We start from the raw sequence: 18,814 nt of genomic DNA, 5'->3' as shown, positions 1-18,814 counted from the left end.
ACACTACAGAGGTTGTCGCTATCCACAGAGATGGCGCCATCCACCTGGTCGCTACGTACCATAATCTTTCCGATTCTGTGCATCGGTGTTTAGTAGGGGTGTGAGAATATTCCAAACTTTAGAATAACGAATCGAATAGTGTCCTATTCGATACGGTATTCTCATCGAATAGCCATTCGTAAGTGTCAATGTTTTTCGAGTACTTTTCGAGTATTGCAGAACTACAACTATGGCGAAATAAAAAGAAAATTCAGCAAAAGTGCAGTAATTTCATCTCTACGGTCGTAGTATACACAAAAACATTAGAACTTATGTAGTGAAGCACGCTACGCCACAATACAGGGATGTGAACATTGTGTTATAGTATTTGTAATAACGGATGTTCATTATTTGAAAACTATCCGTTTGGACATTCGATTCGTTCCTGCCACTGTTCCATTCTTATGCAATTCGACGTAAAAATCACTAATGTTTACAAAGAAGTCTAAAGGCGTGTGGCATATCTGTACACGTGTGCTCGTTATAACGCTGTGTATCATTCTGCTCGGTCACGTGGCCGATATCGTAACTCACTATCGCTCACTGTGTGTGTTCAAAAGCGAATGCCGCGATGCCTGTGCGAACATTTCATCCTGTAACCTTTTGACTGTCATTATGTTGTTTGGAAGCAGGTGGCTAGGTCACTGCCAGGGAATAAATGATTTTCAGCCTGCTCTGGCATTTCGCCTGCCGAAGGACACAGACACGACGACTACGTTTTTTGTCATTTCCTGTGGAACGAAAACCGTAAAGGTTGGTGAGTCAGAAAACTGAAAACACATGGATCGGCGGAAACATCAAAAAGAAAACAGGAGAGGCTAATACCTCATGGCGAGCGGCTTCAATATATGCAACGTATGCAGAAAGAGGATACGGCAGGAATTTAAATCTTCGTCAGTGTAGACCTGCTGCAAACGCTTCAGTCGATGTGACGAGGTACAGTCGTACGCACCGCTTTGTCCACACATCTGGTGGACACTAAGAGGTCAGGCGCATTTCAGCGCACAATGCTGGACCTAAGAGGAAAGGTGGCCCTCATAACCGGTAGGTTCTTATATAGAGTTCTGTTAGACACGTTAGTCGTTAATATAAACACAGCAGGGTACAGCCTAAACTTAAGCATAGCACATGCAGGAGGCAACACGGCACGTGACTCGCATTTAATCAAGTACACAATTATTTAGGTTCTATTGTGATAGCAATTATGTGGACAGTCCCGATGGTTTTGCGCCGTCGTCGTCAGCGTCGCTCTGATATTCAGGTACGATAAGATCGTGGCCGCGCGCTGTACGCGGTAGGTGCGAAGGAAATCCTACAAGGGTGAACTGAGAAGGAAGGTGGCATGTTGTGGCGGCGTCTTCTCCAGCTCGGAAGGTGTAAAGGAGGTGTGAGGAAGGTGAGCAGGGAAGCACGCGTCAACGCTTCTACTCGGGCTGTGGCTGTGCATGGTGCGGCTGCGCTCCTCCTATCTTAGAGCAATCGTCGCTGGCTTTGAGAACTAGCGGAGCCGATATAGCTGATGGTTTCGCGTGCACTGTGTTCTGGCGCGCATCGTTTGATTTGAAGCGACAGACAGCACGAAGGGGAATTCGGTCCCCATTGCTGCTGCCCCTCTTCATTACGCCAGCGTTCTTAAAGCTAGTCTCCACGGTGACCGAGTGATATCCGTTTATGCTCGCCCGCGAACACGTGACACCCAGATTGTTAATGTAGTTAGTAAGCGAATGCTTGCAGTGCACTACGCAGCCAATACAACTGCTAACTGAGTGTGGCTGTCTAATTATTCTCTACCGCAATCAATGCTTGCTTGTTCGTACGATATCATTTCTTTTTTTATTTGTTTACATAACTTCAAGGCTCTCTTCAGTCTTCACGTCAAATGAGACAGGTAGCGAGGTCGACAACTGAAATTACCGAATTGATCAATCACATGTGTCCCGCCGCAACTTCCTCGTAGTCGATGGTTTAAAAGTATTCTCGAGGAAGTAGTTACACTAGCCATGTTTAAATAGGAAGAAAATTAAGAACAAACGGAGTCGACGAAAAAAAAATGGGGCTACTGAACTACTATATATTTTCGATAAAAAAACGTCTGCAAAATATATAAAAGTTGTCAGTAAAGTTTTGAAACCAATTTCGCGGAATATGTATTCAAAGCTTAAAAACCTTGCGCAGCTCCCATTCGAGGCAGTCACCTTCGCAGTTTACGACTCACTTTGCAAGCGCCGACTTGGTGTGGAAGTGTGACTCATGACTTCAGTTCGTCAGAGTGGCGTAGCGCGTGGTGGCCGGCCAGCTTCAACTACATTTTGAATTTCTCAATGGTATGTCCGTTGTGTTTATTCTGGTGTGGTGCATCGTTGAATGCTGAAGCACTGAAGTCACGCCCTTGCAATGTGAAAAACCCATAGAAGTCGCATGGCCCCGAAGAAAAGACACGCTGTCGACGAGATCATCTTCGGGGTGACAATTTGAAGGCGAAAAAATGCGCCCCTCCTTCAGAAACCGCGGAGTGAAATTGTCAGTTGGAGCGTTCATGGTGGCAATCATTGTCTGTGGAAACATTGAATACTTCTGTTTCGATTTAACACTGTGGAGAAAGTTTCCTACACACCTTGGAGCAACAAAATGCGCTACACGGTGCGAAAGGCGTGAACGTGGCCAGGGGACTTAACAGCAAATCCAAGACAGTTGATGACGCCACGTAACCCGCCGCCAATCTGAGGGAAGACCACACTTCTTGCGTCAAGACCCTCACGGGCCTGAGGTCACCTGAGTGCATTCATTGTTATGTCGGTCCTGTTTAAGGAACCTGTTTATTTATTTATTTATTTATTTATTTATTTATTACCCTCAGGGTCCTTCGGCATTAGAGAGGGGAGTGGGTGAAACAGCAACTAAGAGGGAAATAAATTACGAGCTAATACACAATGTTTGATAATTATACAATGATAGCTGAAAGTATGATAAGTACAGTACTAGAACACGACATAGAAAAGCAACATTAAACAAGGAAACGGGAAAGCACCAACAGCAGTTCCTATAAATGTTTGCTTTTATACGTTGTTAGCTAGTGCTTTTCGAATATTATCATTGTTATTAATGGAAACAATGTCTGAAGGAAATTCATTCCAGTCTTTTGACGTTCGTGGCAAAAATGAGTGCAAAATATATGTCGTGTTACATGCACCTATTCTAACTTTCTACTGATGATCAGCACGGTGAGATAAGTAATATGGTCGCGACATGAATTTTGGATGAAGTGTAGGGTGCTGATACAGCTTATGGAAAAATGAAAGGCGGGAAATTCTTCGACATGTCGCCAGCGGTTCAAGACTCAGATTCAATTTAATTGAACCTACGCTCGCACCAAGGTTGTACTTCCAAAGAATAAAACGAGTGACGTTGGTTTGGAAAAGTTCAAGGGAATGTTTTAGGTTGTCGTGAAACGCCGCGTCGTAAGGACATCTAATGCTTCTTAACGTTATCGTTCATATAAAGCCTCTTTGACAGAGCTGTCAGCTCCTCTTTGTGTCATCTTTATTGGCCTTAACGCTTTCCATGGAATTTGATATTTGAGCTTTCTTTACAGGAGAAAATATAATATATAAGTTGTGAAGTGTGCAGCGAAATGAAACGCAGATCAGTAGCGGTGCCTGAACAGAAGACACCTCAAGACTTCGTATACATTACAGGAGAAAGAAATCGTTCGGGGAGAGGTGACGGCAGTATGGCGGAGCCGAAAGAGTAGTTATTTTGTGTTTCACGAGAAACACGTGGAAACGAAGAATCATCTGGGAAGAGGCGAGCCGATTATGAAGCGTGCGGAGGTGCAGCTATGGTGTGCTTGACGAGAAATTAAGTGACCGTAGGAAAAGTTTGTGGCCTAGCATTATCATGCCGAAGACTCCATTGTGCAGATGCCGGTCGACGATGTCGGAGTGCATTATTCGTGAGTTCGAGCATACAAATATACCATTGTCATTCAAAGTTGACCCTTGTGAAAACTGCTGGTGCACGACATCGTTAGAGTTGAAAAGAAGTATGTAAATTTTGCGTTTGTTTTGGACTTCTACCACTGCACCTTTGTATAGTGGGGAGCTCATATATTCCGATTCGCTGCTCTTGGTCTCCTTTAAAGGGCCATTCTGAAACAACCATGTCTTCATTTTCGGCTTTTATGCATTCAATTTTGACATCATCCTCGTGCACAATCTCACGCTCGCGTGTCCTAGTGGTCCTGTATGAATGAGTGCGGCATAGTAGTGCCTGTGACATCTTTCCTTCGTCTCCCCGAAGTTACCAGGCAAAACTTGGCGGCATATAATCTTGTTTATGGAGAGGGCGTCGGATAGCATGAAGACGCTAACGGTGTAGTCTTAGTGTGCGATTTTCCATGTAAGAGCTACGCTGTCCTCTATCCATGTGGCTGATGGAAGCACCTGTCTCATGTCACCTTGCACCGACGTTCTCATCGAGGTGAACCTCTCTTTCAACTGTAACGCACACCCCTGTGAGGACCTATCTTCACCTTAAAATCTGAAAGGAGGCCGCATTTCTGTGTCGCTGTGTTGCCAACATTCAGCGAGAATTGGATGCTTGCATGCTGCTGTAAATTGACGTCTCTCTCTCCCCAGTAACTCACACAATAAGGCGCCAACTACTGGCAATTGATTGTTCTAAGGCGCCTCGGTAAGCGCCCTTTCTCTACTCAGCTCATTGAAGGCTGACGAAAATGGCGACCTCTGCTACGGCGCCCGCCATGTTCAAGCCTACATGGTTGCGACAGAGGCTTGGCACGTGGCTTTTATAGAAGCGTTTTTTTTTTCAAATGCAGGACTTCGTATGCGGTAGGGAGCTTGCATAGGTAGGAGCTGCATGAACACGGGGCACATTTAAAGCTTTATCATTCAAATACACGCGTTTAATAAGGTGGTATTCTGCTGTATCCTAAACAAATCATTCCACTACGCCTGATTCGCTTCGCTGAAAACAAACATGCTGCCGGCAAGCTGTACGCTTGAAATAACATTACATCTACTATTTAGTGCACAGTTTTTATTAAACCGAACCGCGAAATACAGTCTCATTAGCGCTTATCACCGTGCCTCCAACACTGCCGCAAGGAAAAATTTCTTAAACGCATTTTCATTGTCTTCTCCACTCATTCTGTTTTACTTTGTGAAACTCGTTGCACAATCTGTATTTGATACGAGCATGTCCTAAGCGAAATGCGCCACACATTTCGTTGAAGGCTGTAGTAGTTATCTTCGGGCGTTTATTTAGGAATGACATATACAAGAATAAAAGCAAAAGCAAAGTAAACTCAGATTACGCATTTGTACACTGAATTTCGTATCGTAAGGAGACTCCCGAGTTTAAGTTTCGCCGGCGTGTATTGCTTGTATTTTTGACATGTTTGCCAGAAGTAATCAAGCCGGTTTATTAACTTATTAGCTTATTCTTCAGAGACTTGATCCTTAAATCAGTTTTCCTTTGGACAAGGTGAAGCTGCGCTTACTTGTCCGCGACGCCTGCCACATCTTTACTGAATTCCGTGCAGCTGATTATATCAGGAAGGCTGTTACATGCTTCAGTGGGATGTGGGTAGGCAAAAACTTTTTCCGCCAGTAAGGTTGTGCGTTCACTGCTCCTTACTGTACATTCTTGTGTGTACTTCTTAAGAAGCAGAAGCAATGAGGAAATCGTACCTTTGTTATATCAGGTTATTTCCTCTTGTCTGTGTAAAAGCACGCTTGGCTTAGCGTTTGGCCTAAGCTTGTCCCATCCGTTCACCTGATTCAGCCCGAAGCTATTTCGAAGTGAACCTGCAAATGCGGAATGCCTAAGACTATTCATTTATGTACACCACTTGAACGTTTGCACGCGCAGGCTTGTGTACCCGAAAACACAAACACGTACGCACGAACACAAACAAGAGCATTCCCGTTCGCTTACTTGCTCATCAATTTATGCGCACAAGCAGAACACGAGCACCCACGGGCATCCATGCAAACGTAAACCAACTCACCCACACACCTGCATGGCGTGTACATGCAACCGTGCAGGCATGCAAGGGCGTGCAAAACAAAAGCGGCTGTGAAAATGCATGGCAGGCTAAAATGCCGTCAGAAACTTACGTCGCTTATGTGCGATGAGTATATCGGCTGCCACTTGTCTCGTTTCATGCGCACTATCTTTAGAATCGTTCCTTTTGGTCATCTCTTCCATCTTCATCCATCTTCCAGGCCACTACTGTAGTGTTTGGCCCTCTGTGGGACACATGACTTGGGAATGTTGCACGAACCGCTGCCTGGCGCATACTTGCCTCGAGAACAATGTGGAACGGGAGGAGATAATTGAATGTGATGGGGTATTGTTGGACTCAACCCTTCAAAGAATGACGCCACGATGCACGGAGAGGAGAGAGGAAGAGCACATTGACGTACTGTTGATGATGATGAGGATGATTTCTATTAGCCTCTGCTCCGAAATGCGTTGGCTATTAGTAGTCACCTTGGCTGCTTGAGATAATCAGGTCTAACAACATCTATCGAACCCTAACATATTGCCTATCTCTCCGTCATCTTCAATAAAGCCTTGATCTCTATATTGAACAGTCACCTACGCCGGTAACGTCTATATCTCTATGGATCTGCTTCCTGCTTTTGTCTGCGCCAATAGTCTAAACGTTTCTCGCTTATCAAAAACGCTGGCCAGGTAATTCTTTGATTCGCTTTCAATCCCGGCGCTTCAGGTAGGTGGGCATTCGGTATGCTTGTTGCTGTGTGAGTATCTTGGTGTGCCATCATGATGTGTTTAGTCGCCTTCTCCCCATCCCATTTACTCAAACGTAGAACAGCAGACATATATAGACGGCCCTATGGCCAACATCTCAACGTTGATTTCTCGCCCTCTCTTAGTCGTCTCCGCGGACTGCTGCGGCCATCTGCCTATTACGAACCTAAGAAGAATGAAATCGTAAAGCACTGTATTTCAGTCTTTTTTTCTAGCTCTATGACACGAACCTTCAGCAACAATGAAAACAGAGGGAATCTTTATGCAGGCGTCGGTGAACTTCAACTATTTTTGGACACATACGGCATTCCCAGGTGAAATTGTACTCCGTTGTGCCCAGGAGATAACTGTGAGATAACCGTTGTGCCCAGGAGTTCTGTAGTAAAAGTTTTCTTTGTTTTCTTTTCGCTTTCTATACTAATAATCCTTGATACCCGATAGCTCTAAGGCACTACGCGTCATCCAACGGTTTATCGGTTGTTCTCAGTATTTTTTATCGGACCTTGACTCAGCATTATGCATTGTGGTGTCGCATTATTCAATTATTCATACAATTTGTTTGCATCTATGTGTTCGATGACGTGTTAACATTTCTCGAAGAAAAATTCTGTCCACAAGTGTAGCTGTTTGACGACACGGTTTAGGCTGTTGAAGCTTTGTAGTTACAAGTAAAAACACTGGTAAATGATCCAATAAATCGGTATCTACTACACCGGAGGTAATATCTGTAGACTTAAGATTGCACAGAATATCATCAATAAGCGTTTCAAAAGTGTTTTATACGTGTAGGGCGTTGTGATAACATTCACAAACCCGTACAATTCATATAGCGTCCCATATGCAATATTATTGTTATCGAATACGCCTAAGTTAATGTCACCACATACAATTGTCTCCTTATTTTGGTTGAATATCTCGTCTAACGTATTTTCTAATGCCTGAAGGGAACAAGGGACATTGGAACTTGGTGACCGATAAACCACTCTTATTGTGATTCCGAAGAAAATTTCAATGATTAACATCTCATATTCCAGTAATGCATGTGTAGTCACATTAGAACAGACTTTAAACTCATGGTAGGCTTTGATAAACAGCAGAACTCCTCCTCCCCTTGTTTTGCTTTGGCGTGAAGGGGTGGTTACGTTGTAACCCGGGAAGTGTACATGTTCGTCGGGTTTAAGCCAAGTCTCTGTCAGAGTGATTACGCCACATTCAAATTTGTGGCAAGCTAAAAATTACTGTAGGTTCTTAATATTTTTGCTAATGCTACGAATGTTACAGTGCAAGAGTGAAAATTTATCGCATTCATGACAGCTGTTGATTTGCTCAACTGTGTTTAAGCCCATGTTTCAGCACTTCAATTTGCATTTCAATCAGCTATCGAATAGGCTATCTGTGTTATATCCTCTTCTTTCACTATCTGGATAACAAGGGAGTTTTCTGTCTTCCGTACTAAAATCTTGCGTTGCAACAACCAGCAATACTTCCATTTCTTCTCTTTTTTCTTTTGAATTGTCTTGTCTAGTAGCACTTTATTTTCAGCACAAAGGTGCTCATTAACGTAGACTGCATTGCTTTCTTCGAAGGTGAAGTCGGCAGTTGTCAACCTTTTTTTTTTGTGACCTGGAGGATAATGTTACGAGCCGACCGACATGTAAATCGTAGTATAACGTTTGGTTTAGATTTAATTTTGGATGGCACTCTATGCAAAACATCAACCGCGGAATCACCCAACTGAACACCAAGTCTCGTTTCTAGCGTTTGTACTGCTTTGTCAACGTTTTTATTTGGTACGAATGGAAATCCTTTGATTTGAATGTTGTTTTGCCGGCTGTATTGCTTCAGTTCGATTAAATCAGCCTTGATAGGCGCAAGTTCCTTCTCTAACTGCTCATTTTCTTCTTTTAGTTTGTCATATTCCGTCGAAGCTTTCGCATGTTTGCAACACTCTCTCGAACACCATCAAAGCTGTTGCCAACAAATTTGACTGATTATTTCACTTCTTTCAGATGAATTGAGATTAAAGATTCTACCTCTCACTGCTGTAATCTTCCAGGAAAGAGTGCAGTGACCTTACGGTATAATGTTGCCGTTTCACTGCGTTTTTTATATTTCAGATGAACAATGCTGGTATTCCCATGCCAGGGTCCATTCAAAGTACCTCAAAGGAAGAGTTTAATAGAGCGTGGCGGAGGAACTTCTTCAGTCCGCTCTGCATGATCAAAAACGCTGTGCCCTACTTGCGTCAAACTAAAGGTGCTATTTTAATTTTATTCAACCGGGCGCTAGCACTTTGCCACTTCGTTAGATTGCTATGTAAACGGCCACATTTTGGAGGCAGGAGTTTGCATTATAATCTTAGCTGTTCACTTTCGCAACGTATTATAAATCCTCTCAATTGTGAATACAGTAATATTGCTTTTGATGACTGTAATTACAGCGCTTTCATGCGCGCCAGCAAATCTATGCGCGGAGCTGTCCTCTATCATTTGGCCGCATTATTGTACCTGGTTGGGGGTGGACCATAACGAATACTAGAAGCAATGATGTACGAAGTCTAACACTATCATTGCCCTTTAAGTCGTCAATGACCTACCTTATCCAAAATCTTTTTCTATTGCAGGTAGCATCGTGAATATTTCTAGTGTCATAGGGTTGACTGCGGTGAGTAAAATATCGAGCAATAACACAGCTCTAAGCTTGCATAAGGGCTTTGTAGATCCATAGGGGCCGTGTACTCATCGCTATTGCCACCCGTGGCGGACACCTAGTCGACGACTTTTGAGTCAAACGACAACCTATAGAGGGAATACGGGTGTTCGGAGAGATTAGCATGTTTCATATAGTTGTAAAACTTTACGAATTATCAAAGGACCATTTTTAACTTCAATTAATGAAAGGGCTACCACCCGCAAACGTCACTGCGCATTGAAACAAATAAGGAGCTTAAATGCAGCATTAGTGGGGCATTCAGAGCAGAAATGTTATATAGTTTCTCATGTAAGGCATTTTCGAGCTCTTAGTGAATTTAACACAAACGAGGGACTTTTCAGGTAGTGTCAATACCCAGGTATATGCGATGCGATGCGATGTGCGATGCGATGCATGTGATGTCATCACCTGCACAATGAGGAGTAGCCAGGTGTCGCTCCCCTGTGCAAACAATCAATATATCACTGTATCGAGCAACACACATAAGAAATACAAAAAATTATTCTTGGGCCAATAGGCTAGTTTGGCTGGTTGACGATGCAATGGGACATACCTAAAGATACGCTGTTCAGCTGGGAAAACAAAATTAAAAACAAAATTAATAATTCACACAAGTAGTACAAATTGTAATCGCGTCTCCAAGATACACCATATATATATATATATATATATATATATATATATATATATATATATATATATATATGTATATATATATATATATATATATATACAGGTATAGATTATATTTGAAGGAACGGTGGTCAGAGCCCCTAAATCATGGGCCTGACTGACCTGGCTAATTAAGGTCTTTTGTCCTGCCATTATAAGTTCATAGGTCTTGGATGGGCAGTAAGAATGACTTGAATGCTAGTCCGCAATTAGGTGCAGTTTTCCTTCAAGGTGTATATTAAAGTGTAGCTACAATAAATTATCATACTCTATCGTCATAATGACTACGACATTTTGGCAAGGTCAGCTTCGCACTCTTGGCATATCGCTCGTAATCTATAAGAAAAAAAGCCCGCCTAAGAAGAAGACTAGAGTTCTTATTATTAATGCTACTGAGTGAAACAATCTTGTAGTTGCGTATTATAGGAGCCCAAACAATATACACGTTAGGATTGAATAATGTGAACGTTAGATGAATAGTGGCCTATAACGCACAATCGTGGCTTTGACATCTTCCTAGAGACGTCGGACCACTAGGGTACATGAAACCTAGTGAATACAGGACCCAGCTCACGAAGCAGTCACTTCATGGGAAGTACACTGAACGAAGTATAGCATGCGATAAATATCGCGTGAGTATTAGACCACAGCACCCACAGGCGACTTTTCCATTTACCCTGTGTACTTGCACACGCAAGCGTCAACTGTATTAAAAAAGCACCCCTATATATTTAAAAGGTGGAATTGTTGAATACAAATATTCCGTTTAAAGATACGTTAAGAACACTACCATCAACATGATTTTGCGAGTTAAAAGCGATGCATTTCGTTTTTCAAAAGTTTGTAGTCAAGTAACTTTTGGCAAACCATGCCGAAAAGCAGGTCAATACAGCCATCATACCATTTCGGATAGCTTAAAGAAGTGTCCTGTAAAAATTACAGCATCATCGTCCGCGCACAGTAGTACTCTCGAGCCTGGTTGGGCTTCCCAGAAATTTCGCAATATACAGCGACAAGAAGATAGGACATGAAACAGTCTTTCAGCTGACCACGCCGACTACTGTGGGTTAAATTGGTGAGACCGATGATTACCGTTTCTTGAGGGGGCTTTACGGTTACCCGGAACAGAAATCATACTTGGTGCACGGCACTGCAATTTTTCCAGTAGAACCTAATGAGCAACATCAAATGCTTTCGCTATATTTTGAATTAATAATATTGATATGTTGTTTTCAGTAAAAGTGTATAAATTCGCCGTCCGCCATCTCCACCTTATTTGTCGCTCTCATGCACTCCTCTACCTGTTTCCCCCTGGCTCTGGCCTGTCACCTCGTAGCGACTTCTAAGATTCCAGTCAGTTCAGGCTGAGCCTTGATCTCCTATTTACCACTCGCTGCGTCTCCTTGGTCACATGGCCCGCAAGGGCACCTTGAGACTCAAGGTGATGGTGCTTGGCGCCACCACGGACCCTTAGCCCCCATACCGAAGCTGTAATCCGCACCGTGGCGACAGGTTGTAAGGTGAAGGGTAGAAACCATGAACGGTGGCGGTCGGGGCCATGGTCAAGACCCGGCCGACGGGCTCCCCGTCTGTTCACCAGGTGGGGGGCTCCGGGACCTTCTTGTGCCTATAAGGGTGAAACACAGGCGGCACACTAGGAACCCTTAATTTATACATGCCGCATGGATTCTCAATTTGCCCCTTAAAAAAAAACGATCAGAACCGGAAATGGTACCGCACCGAAGGAATCAAAGCTCCAACTCAGAAATGTGCTGAAAATTTTCCAGTTCCTCGTAGTTCACGCTGTTGAGCAAAATGCTCCAGTGGCCACTCTATCAGTGTTTGTACTACAAAAGTGGCTAGTGGCTAACATAGGCGAAGAATATGAAGCAAAAAACTGTCCTCAGGAGATCTGCTTGTAGAAGTCAAATCCAAAAAGCAGAGTGATGCGTTACTCGCACAAAAGAAGCTTGCTGGCCTTAACTATACTGTAACACCTCCCAGAAGCCTGAACAGCGTTCAGGGAGTAATTTCTGAGCGGCTGCTAATGACAGAGAACGAAAATGAGCACCTCGAGAATTTGCGAGACCAAGGAGTAACGTCCCTTCGCCGCATAAATATAAGGCGCAACGGCGAAAAAAAAACAACACCCCACATCGTGCTAACATTTGGCAGCACTCGCTTGCCCGAGTCTGTCCGGGTTGCATTCATCAAGTGCGCAGTGCGCCCATATATCCCTAACCCTAGGAGATGTTTCAAATCCCAAAGGTATGGCCACGGCAGCAAAACATGTAGAGGCAAGGATATCTGTGCCAAATACGCCGAAATTGAACACAATACTGACAACTGCCAAGCAAGTGAAACAAAGTGTGCAAATTGCAACGGTCCACATGCAGCGTACTCACGAACCTGTGAAGTATTCAGAAAAGAAAAACAAATAATCAATCTAAAAATACGAGAACACGTATTTTTCCTTGCCTACCCTGAGGCAAGAAAAAGTTCAGTCAAGAGACATCGAGGTCATATGTTGATGCCGTGCGCCGGGGGGCCGAGCGGCGTCTGGTGACAGTGGGCACACAGTACACCATTGTTGATGTATGCCGGCCCCGTGCCCCACCTGAACGGCACTCCGGTGTCGGCACCATTGACATCCCGTAGGTGCACCTGACGGCGGCCTCTGGCACAACGAAAGTTAGTGGGAATGGCGACACACCACTCCAACTTCAGGCCACTGCCCAGGCAGGGCCATCCACAACTCTGACAGGTGCAGCCAAGGCTGCCATACTATCACACAGAAAAGGCTCGCTGGTCCCTGAGCCGGTAGGCCGCACGGCTTCCCGCCATCGGGAGAAGCCACAAATCCGTACCCCCGCGGGTTTCCCCTGGAAACCCATCACCTCGCTGGAGGCGATGGATATAAGCAGTAGCCCGCCTCCACAGGAGCGGCGGCGCAACTCCCTTGATTACAAAAAGGAAGGAAAAACTCCAATAACGGGCCCCACAAAACCGTGAGGATCAAAACATAAAAACATTTTAAGTAAAGATAAAGTCTTTCGTCACGACCAAGAGCAAGCAAATAGGCTGTCTGGAGGTACTGCCATAGTTGTTCAAAGTAGTGTGGCTACTCGTGAAGTCTAGCTTCAGGCTACAATTGACGCCGTTGCAGTACCTGTAGTACACTTTAAAACAAAAACAGTATGCTCCGTATATATCCAACCACACCTGACAATAACACTCCATGACTTAGAAGACATTTTAAAACAATTACCAGAGCCATATCTGTTAGTCGGCGATTTTAATTATCACTCCAATTTGTGGGGAAGCGAACAAACGGACACTAGAGGCCGTATTTTAGAAGATTTCATTCTCTGCAATAATATATGCCTGCTCAACAGAGGCAAACACACATACTGCTCTCGAAGCTCTGGAAAATGGAGCTGCATAGACTTGTCTCTTACATCGCCTTCTGTTTTTAATGCTTTTAAATGGGATGTCTTGGACAACCCGTATGGTAGCGATCATTTACCTGTTCTTATCAACCTAACATCATCTCCGCAAATCATTCCTACAAAACCACGACGTTGGAAGCTCCTTTTGGCCGACTGGGCGCTGTTTCAAGAAAATGCCAGCTTAGAAAAAATAGATCCACATAATTTAGCTATAGATGAACTTAATGAAATTGTCACAAACTGCATTATTTCTGCCGCGCTCTTGGCCATACCTCAATCTTCTAGAGTGGTGAAACAAAACCCCAAAACCTGGTATACAAAAGAATGTGGATTAGCAAAACAGAAACAGAACAAAGCATGGGGAAACTTTCGAAGGTACCCCACGCAGAAAAATCTCATAACCTTTAAGAAGGCAAGAGCACAAGCCCGATATATCCGCCGTAGAACCAAAAAGACTTCGTGGCAAAATTATGTGACTTCCATAAATAGCTCAACTACATAAAAAGAAATGTGGGAGAAGGTACGAAAGCTAGATGGTAAATACTCCTTTTTCACACTTCCCCTTCTAACAGCCCCTGGTATACAGACAAGCGTCGAAGAACAGGCATACATTTTTGGTGAATATTTTTCGGCAGTTACGAGCTCGTCAAACTGCACAGAATCATTTCTTACGTACAAAAACACAGCCGAGAAAAAAAGACTCCCTACAAGTTGATATTTAAATGAACCATATAATAAATTATTCACAGTTCAAGAAATCAACAAAGTCTTGTCCGCTGGTAAACAGACTGCACCCGGCCCTGACGGAATACACTATCAAATGCTGTCCTACCTCTCTGAACCTGCCGTAGAGGCACTCTTAAGTTTTTTTAATAAGGTTTGGGTATCGGGTAAACTACCCGAAGCCTGGAACAAGGCCATCATCGTTCCATTTTTAAAGCCCGGAAAACCACCAACCTCTCCCAGTAGTTACAGGCCCATGGCACTCACCAGCTGCCTTGCAAAATCCATTTGAAAGTATCGTGAATATGAGATTAACCTTCGTGCTAGAAGCCCGTGAGCTTCTCGATGTCCATCAGTGCGGTTTCAAAAAGGCATGCTCCACAACAGACCACCTGGTTTGTCTTGAAAACAACAGTCTTGCTGTCTTCTTTTTCGATTTAGAGAAAGCTTACGACACAACCTCGAGGTACGGAATTCTTCACGATTTGGCTGAACTTGGCATTCGTGGCAGGATGCTGAACTGCCTAAAAGACTTCCTGTCAAACCGTTCATTCCATGTACGCCTCTGTTCAACCCTGTCGAGAATTTTCATTCAAGAAAATGGAGTGCCCCAAGGGAGTGTTTTAAGCACGATCCTCTTTGTTCTTAAAATGAATTCAATCAGTAAAATAATTCCAAGGTCAATTATGTATTCAATCTATGTCGACGATCTTCAGATAGCTTGCACGTCGTCAAATATACCAACATGCGAAAGACAAGTGCAGTTAACAATAAATAAACATTCAACGTGGGCTGACCGAAATGGTTGCCGGTTCTCCCCACAGAAAACAGTGGCCACCCTTTTCTCACTCAAACGTGGCCTACAGACAGATCCTAGACTACACCTGAACGAAGCGGAATTGCCGGTAAAAAGTGAACACAAATTTCTGGGCATAACTTTTGACAGAAAACTCACCTTCTTGCCACACATAAAGAACTTGAAGAAGAAAACCTCCCAATCATTAAACATATTAAAGGTGCTTTCACATAAACGCTGGGGGGCTGATAGGACCTGCCTTTTACACATCTATCGCAGTATAGTTCGCTCTTGCCTCGATTATGGGCGCATAGTATACAACTCAGTTCGACCGTCCTACCTGAAGCAATTAAATCCAGTACATAACTCAGGTCTGCGCCTTGCAAGTGGGGCATACAGGACATCACCCTTAAACAGCCTATATGTCGAATGTAACGCACCAGCCCTCGCAGATGGAAGAGCCATGCTCACATGTGCATATGTCCTAAAAACCCGTTCACTACCAAAACATCTCTCCTACTCCATAGTTACGAAGTGCCCGTCTAAGCAGCTTTTTAACAACAAACGAAATGCGACGAGACCCCTTATTCTCCGATTTGAAGAAATTCGCCAGGAATTAGGTATTCTAGACACACTGCCTGGTGTTGCCCAGAGACCCGAACCACTGCCACCTTGGCACACCTTTCCCAGTGTAGGTGACTACACACTGACACAACTTCATAAAATGCAAGCTCCACGTGAGCATATAATATAAGAATTTTTGGCGCTAGACGAAACGTACAAAGAATACACAGCATTTTATACTGACGGTTCTAAAACGTCACTTTACGTCGGAAGTGCTGTAGTGCAAGATAAATGGGAACAGGTAGTCAAGTTACCTCAGTGCACGTCAATTTTCGCAGCCGAATGTTACGCTATTTCGGTGGCTGTATCAAAAATAGACGAGATTAGCATTCAAAACAGCATTATCTACACGGACTCGCTGAGTGAAATCGCAGCACTGAAAGCCAGAAACGTAAGGGAACCTTTAATAGGAAATATAATCCATAACATAATAACTGCTCAAACACAAGGACACGAAATTAAGCTCTGTTGGATACTAAGCCATCATGGAATTAGAGGCAACGAGAGAGCTGACGCTTGCGCTGCTCAAGCCTGCCATAAGGATGTCAGTACTCTCAATATACGCTATGCAGATTGCATGAACTTAGTGAAAAATAAGCTTAAAGAAAAATGGCAGTGCACATGGAATAGCGAAGAAATTAACAAACTACATTTAGTGAAACCTATTCTGGGAGAATGGAGATCATGCAGGCGTCAGGAACGTTTTATAGAAGTAATTTTATGCCGCCTGCGCATCGGACACACACATCTAACAAATAACTTTCTACTGACAAAACAAGACAAACCCTTATGTGAGAAATGTGGAGATGAACTCACTGTAAATCACATTTTATTCTCGTGCACACAACTCGAACGGCTAAGAAAAAAAAATTTTACTGTATTTTACAATGAACGCATTCCCTTCCATCCCAGTCTACTTTTAGGAGATAACCCACTTGTAGGAACTTCATCTCTTTGTAGTTTTTTGAAAGACGCAGATATCCTAAGCGAAATATATTATATCACAGAACTACTAATTCTAAAAATTCTTACCTAGTTTTTCACGCATCTTATGGTGCGCTCACTCATTTTCTCAGTCCTGAGAAGAAGGCTGAGGTGTCCATTTGATTTGTTGCGCTCCTCAAAGTCCTTGTTCGGACAAGGACTTTCGCTGAGGATACCCAATTTTTAAAATAAATTATACCATGTGTTTGGCGCATGACAGCCTGAGTTGCTTATGCGCCATAAAACCCAATACAATACAATGCAATCCTTGGTCACATGCTGACAGTGCCTCAAAGCTCCGGTGCCCGCGTCCTGACATCTGTGATCGCTGTGGATACCGTGAGCCACCCAGTCCGTGTGCTCAAACGTAATAACCGGCACTCCGATGTATGTCCTACCTCGAATGGCGCATTATTTCTGCCACGTGGTCACACGGCACCGGCCCTTCCCACAATCCAACGCCTGCATCATTACGATGCGCTGCACACTGATGCACGTGCTGCAGCGGTCGAGACGTTTCATGGTTTGCGCAATCGCCCGCTCGGGCACACGCTTTTGCCACTCTCGCCACAGCCAGTAAAGCACAGACCAACACGGAGGCACACTGCCCGCTAGGAGGTGCACAAACCTGCTCCCCAAAGGCTTTACTCCACAAAGCCCCTCGACACGGACCAGAGATGTCCAGCGTCTACGCATTGCATGCGCACGAGACGCAGGCAAGATCAAGTAGCAAACGCGAAGGCAGTCCTTCGCCTCTCGTCACTTCTGAAAGTGTGCCTTGCACTTCTATGCAGAAGGATTTGCCTCGTCACTGCTATGTCCATGCGCACTGTAACCATGATTGCCATAGCGCACACAACCATGGATTGCACCATGCTTTGCGGTCACTCTCTAAGAGGGCCCTTTCGACATTTCGGAGAATAGCTATTCGCAAGTTGCTTGCATACTAGGGGTATAATAACATTAATTTGAAGCTTTCAAGTCGTCAATAATTAATTGAGACCCCTTGAGGATACTACACTAAAACACAAAGCTTTCTTTCTTATATTACCCGCAGCAATTTCTTCATGTGTGCTTTAAAAGGATGCAATGAGCGTTAATTATATTAGAGAACAATTGCAGGTGCCTGTAGAAACATTAGGCAAACGTTTTCTATCTTCTAGTTTTCCCACCGCCCACTCAATGAAAGCTAATGCACATCATCTGGCTTTCTACCTGCTATGCTGCACATTGCGAATCGCCGCCGACAAATGTTGCGAGGCACTTGATAGCTGCTACTTTCAGCTCATCACTTTTTATGCGCTTGTAACTTATGTGTGCCGTCAAATGCTGTTAGTGAAACAGTTACAACATTATTATGCGCATCTGTGCTGCATCCTAATAATAAGTATCACTGCAGTCGCTACTGTTATCACAGCCAAAACTATATTACAATTCATTGGGCTACAACTCATAAACACCATTACGCTTTGAGTAAGCGATATTATTTCAACCATCTCTTCAAACAGGTTATGCATGGCTTGGCGTACGCTGTCACCAAAGCAGCATTGGACCACCTGACTCGATGTGTTGCGCTCGGTGAGTGCGCTGTAGGTGCTGGTGAGGACGACACGTAGTGAGTGACAGGCCAAAACATGCAAGCCTGCCGTGAACACGCTCAGTGTCCTTGAAAGCATATTACTACATCTGTCATAGAATGTACTGGCAACCAGATGCACCATTAGACCGCAATCGCACGTATGCTTCTACCTCGCGACTTTTACCAACGGCCAACTGCCAACTACCTCTTTGCGATGATCGCCACGTGAGTCACACTGCGCAGCACTAATGGGCGAAAGTGCATACGAGGGTGCCAGCTTTCTTTGCGCCCCAAACGCAGAAAATAAATGGGCACCAAAAAAGCCTTTCATTCACCGCTTCCGAAAGCTTCGCTTAAAATAGATTTCAGAATGTGGGCTCGATTTGAATAATTCTTTTACTTTTATTGTATTGTAGAACTTTGTGTTTCCAGCAGACT

General features: G+C 44.0%; 1 protein-coding gene across 2 annotated transcripts in view; it reads left to right on the top strand.

Moving 5' to 3' along the window:
• The first annotated feature begins 944 nt into the window (after window positions 1-944).
• LOC142576296 (putative oxidoreductase YxbG) overlaps window positions 945-18,814 on the top strand; it is a 48,195-nt gene continuing 30,325 nt past the window's right edge. For both annotated transcript variants that reach the window (XM_075686353.1, XM_075686352.1), the window contains exons 1-2: window positions 945-1,083; window positions 8,955-9,093. In XM_075686353.1, coding sequence (XP_075542468.1) covers window positions 8,955-9,093 — 139 coding nt within the window. In that variant the 5' untranslated portion in view covers window positions 945-1,083. The remainder of the gene's footprint in view (window positions 1,084-8,954; window positions 9,094-18,814) is intronic.

Source organism: Dermacentor variabilis, chromosome 3, assembly GCF_050947875.1.
Source record: "Dermacentor variabilis isolate Ectoservices chromosome 3, ASM5094787v1, whole genome shotgun sequence".
Lineage (NCBI taxonomy): Eukaryota > Metazoa > Arthropoda > Arachnida > Ixodida > Ixodidae > Dermacentor > Dermacentor variabilis.
This window is presented reverse-complemented; position numbering and strand designations above follow the sequence as displayed.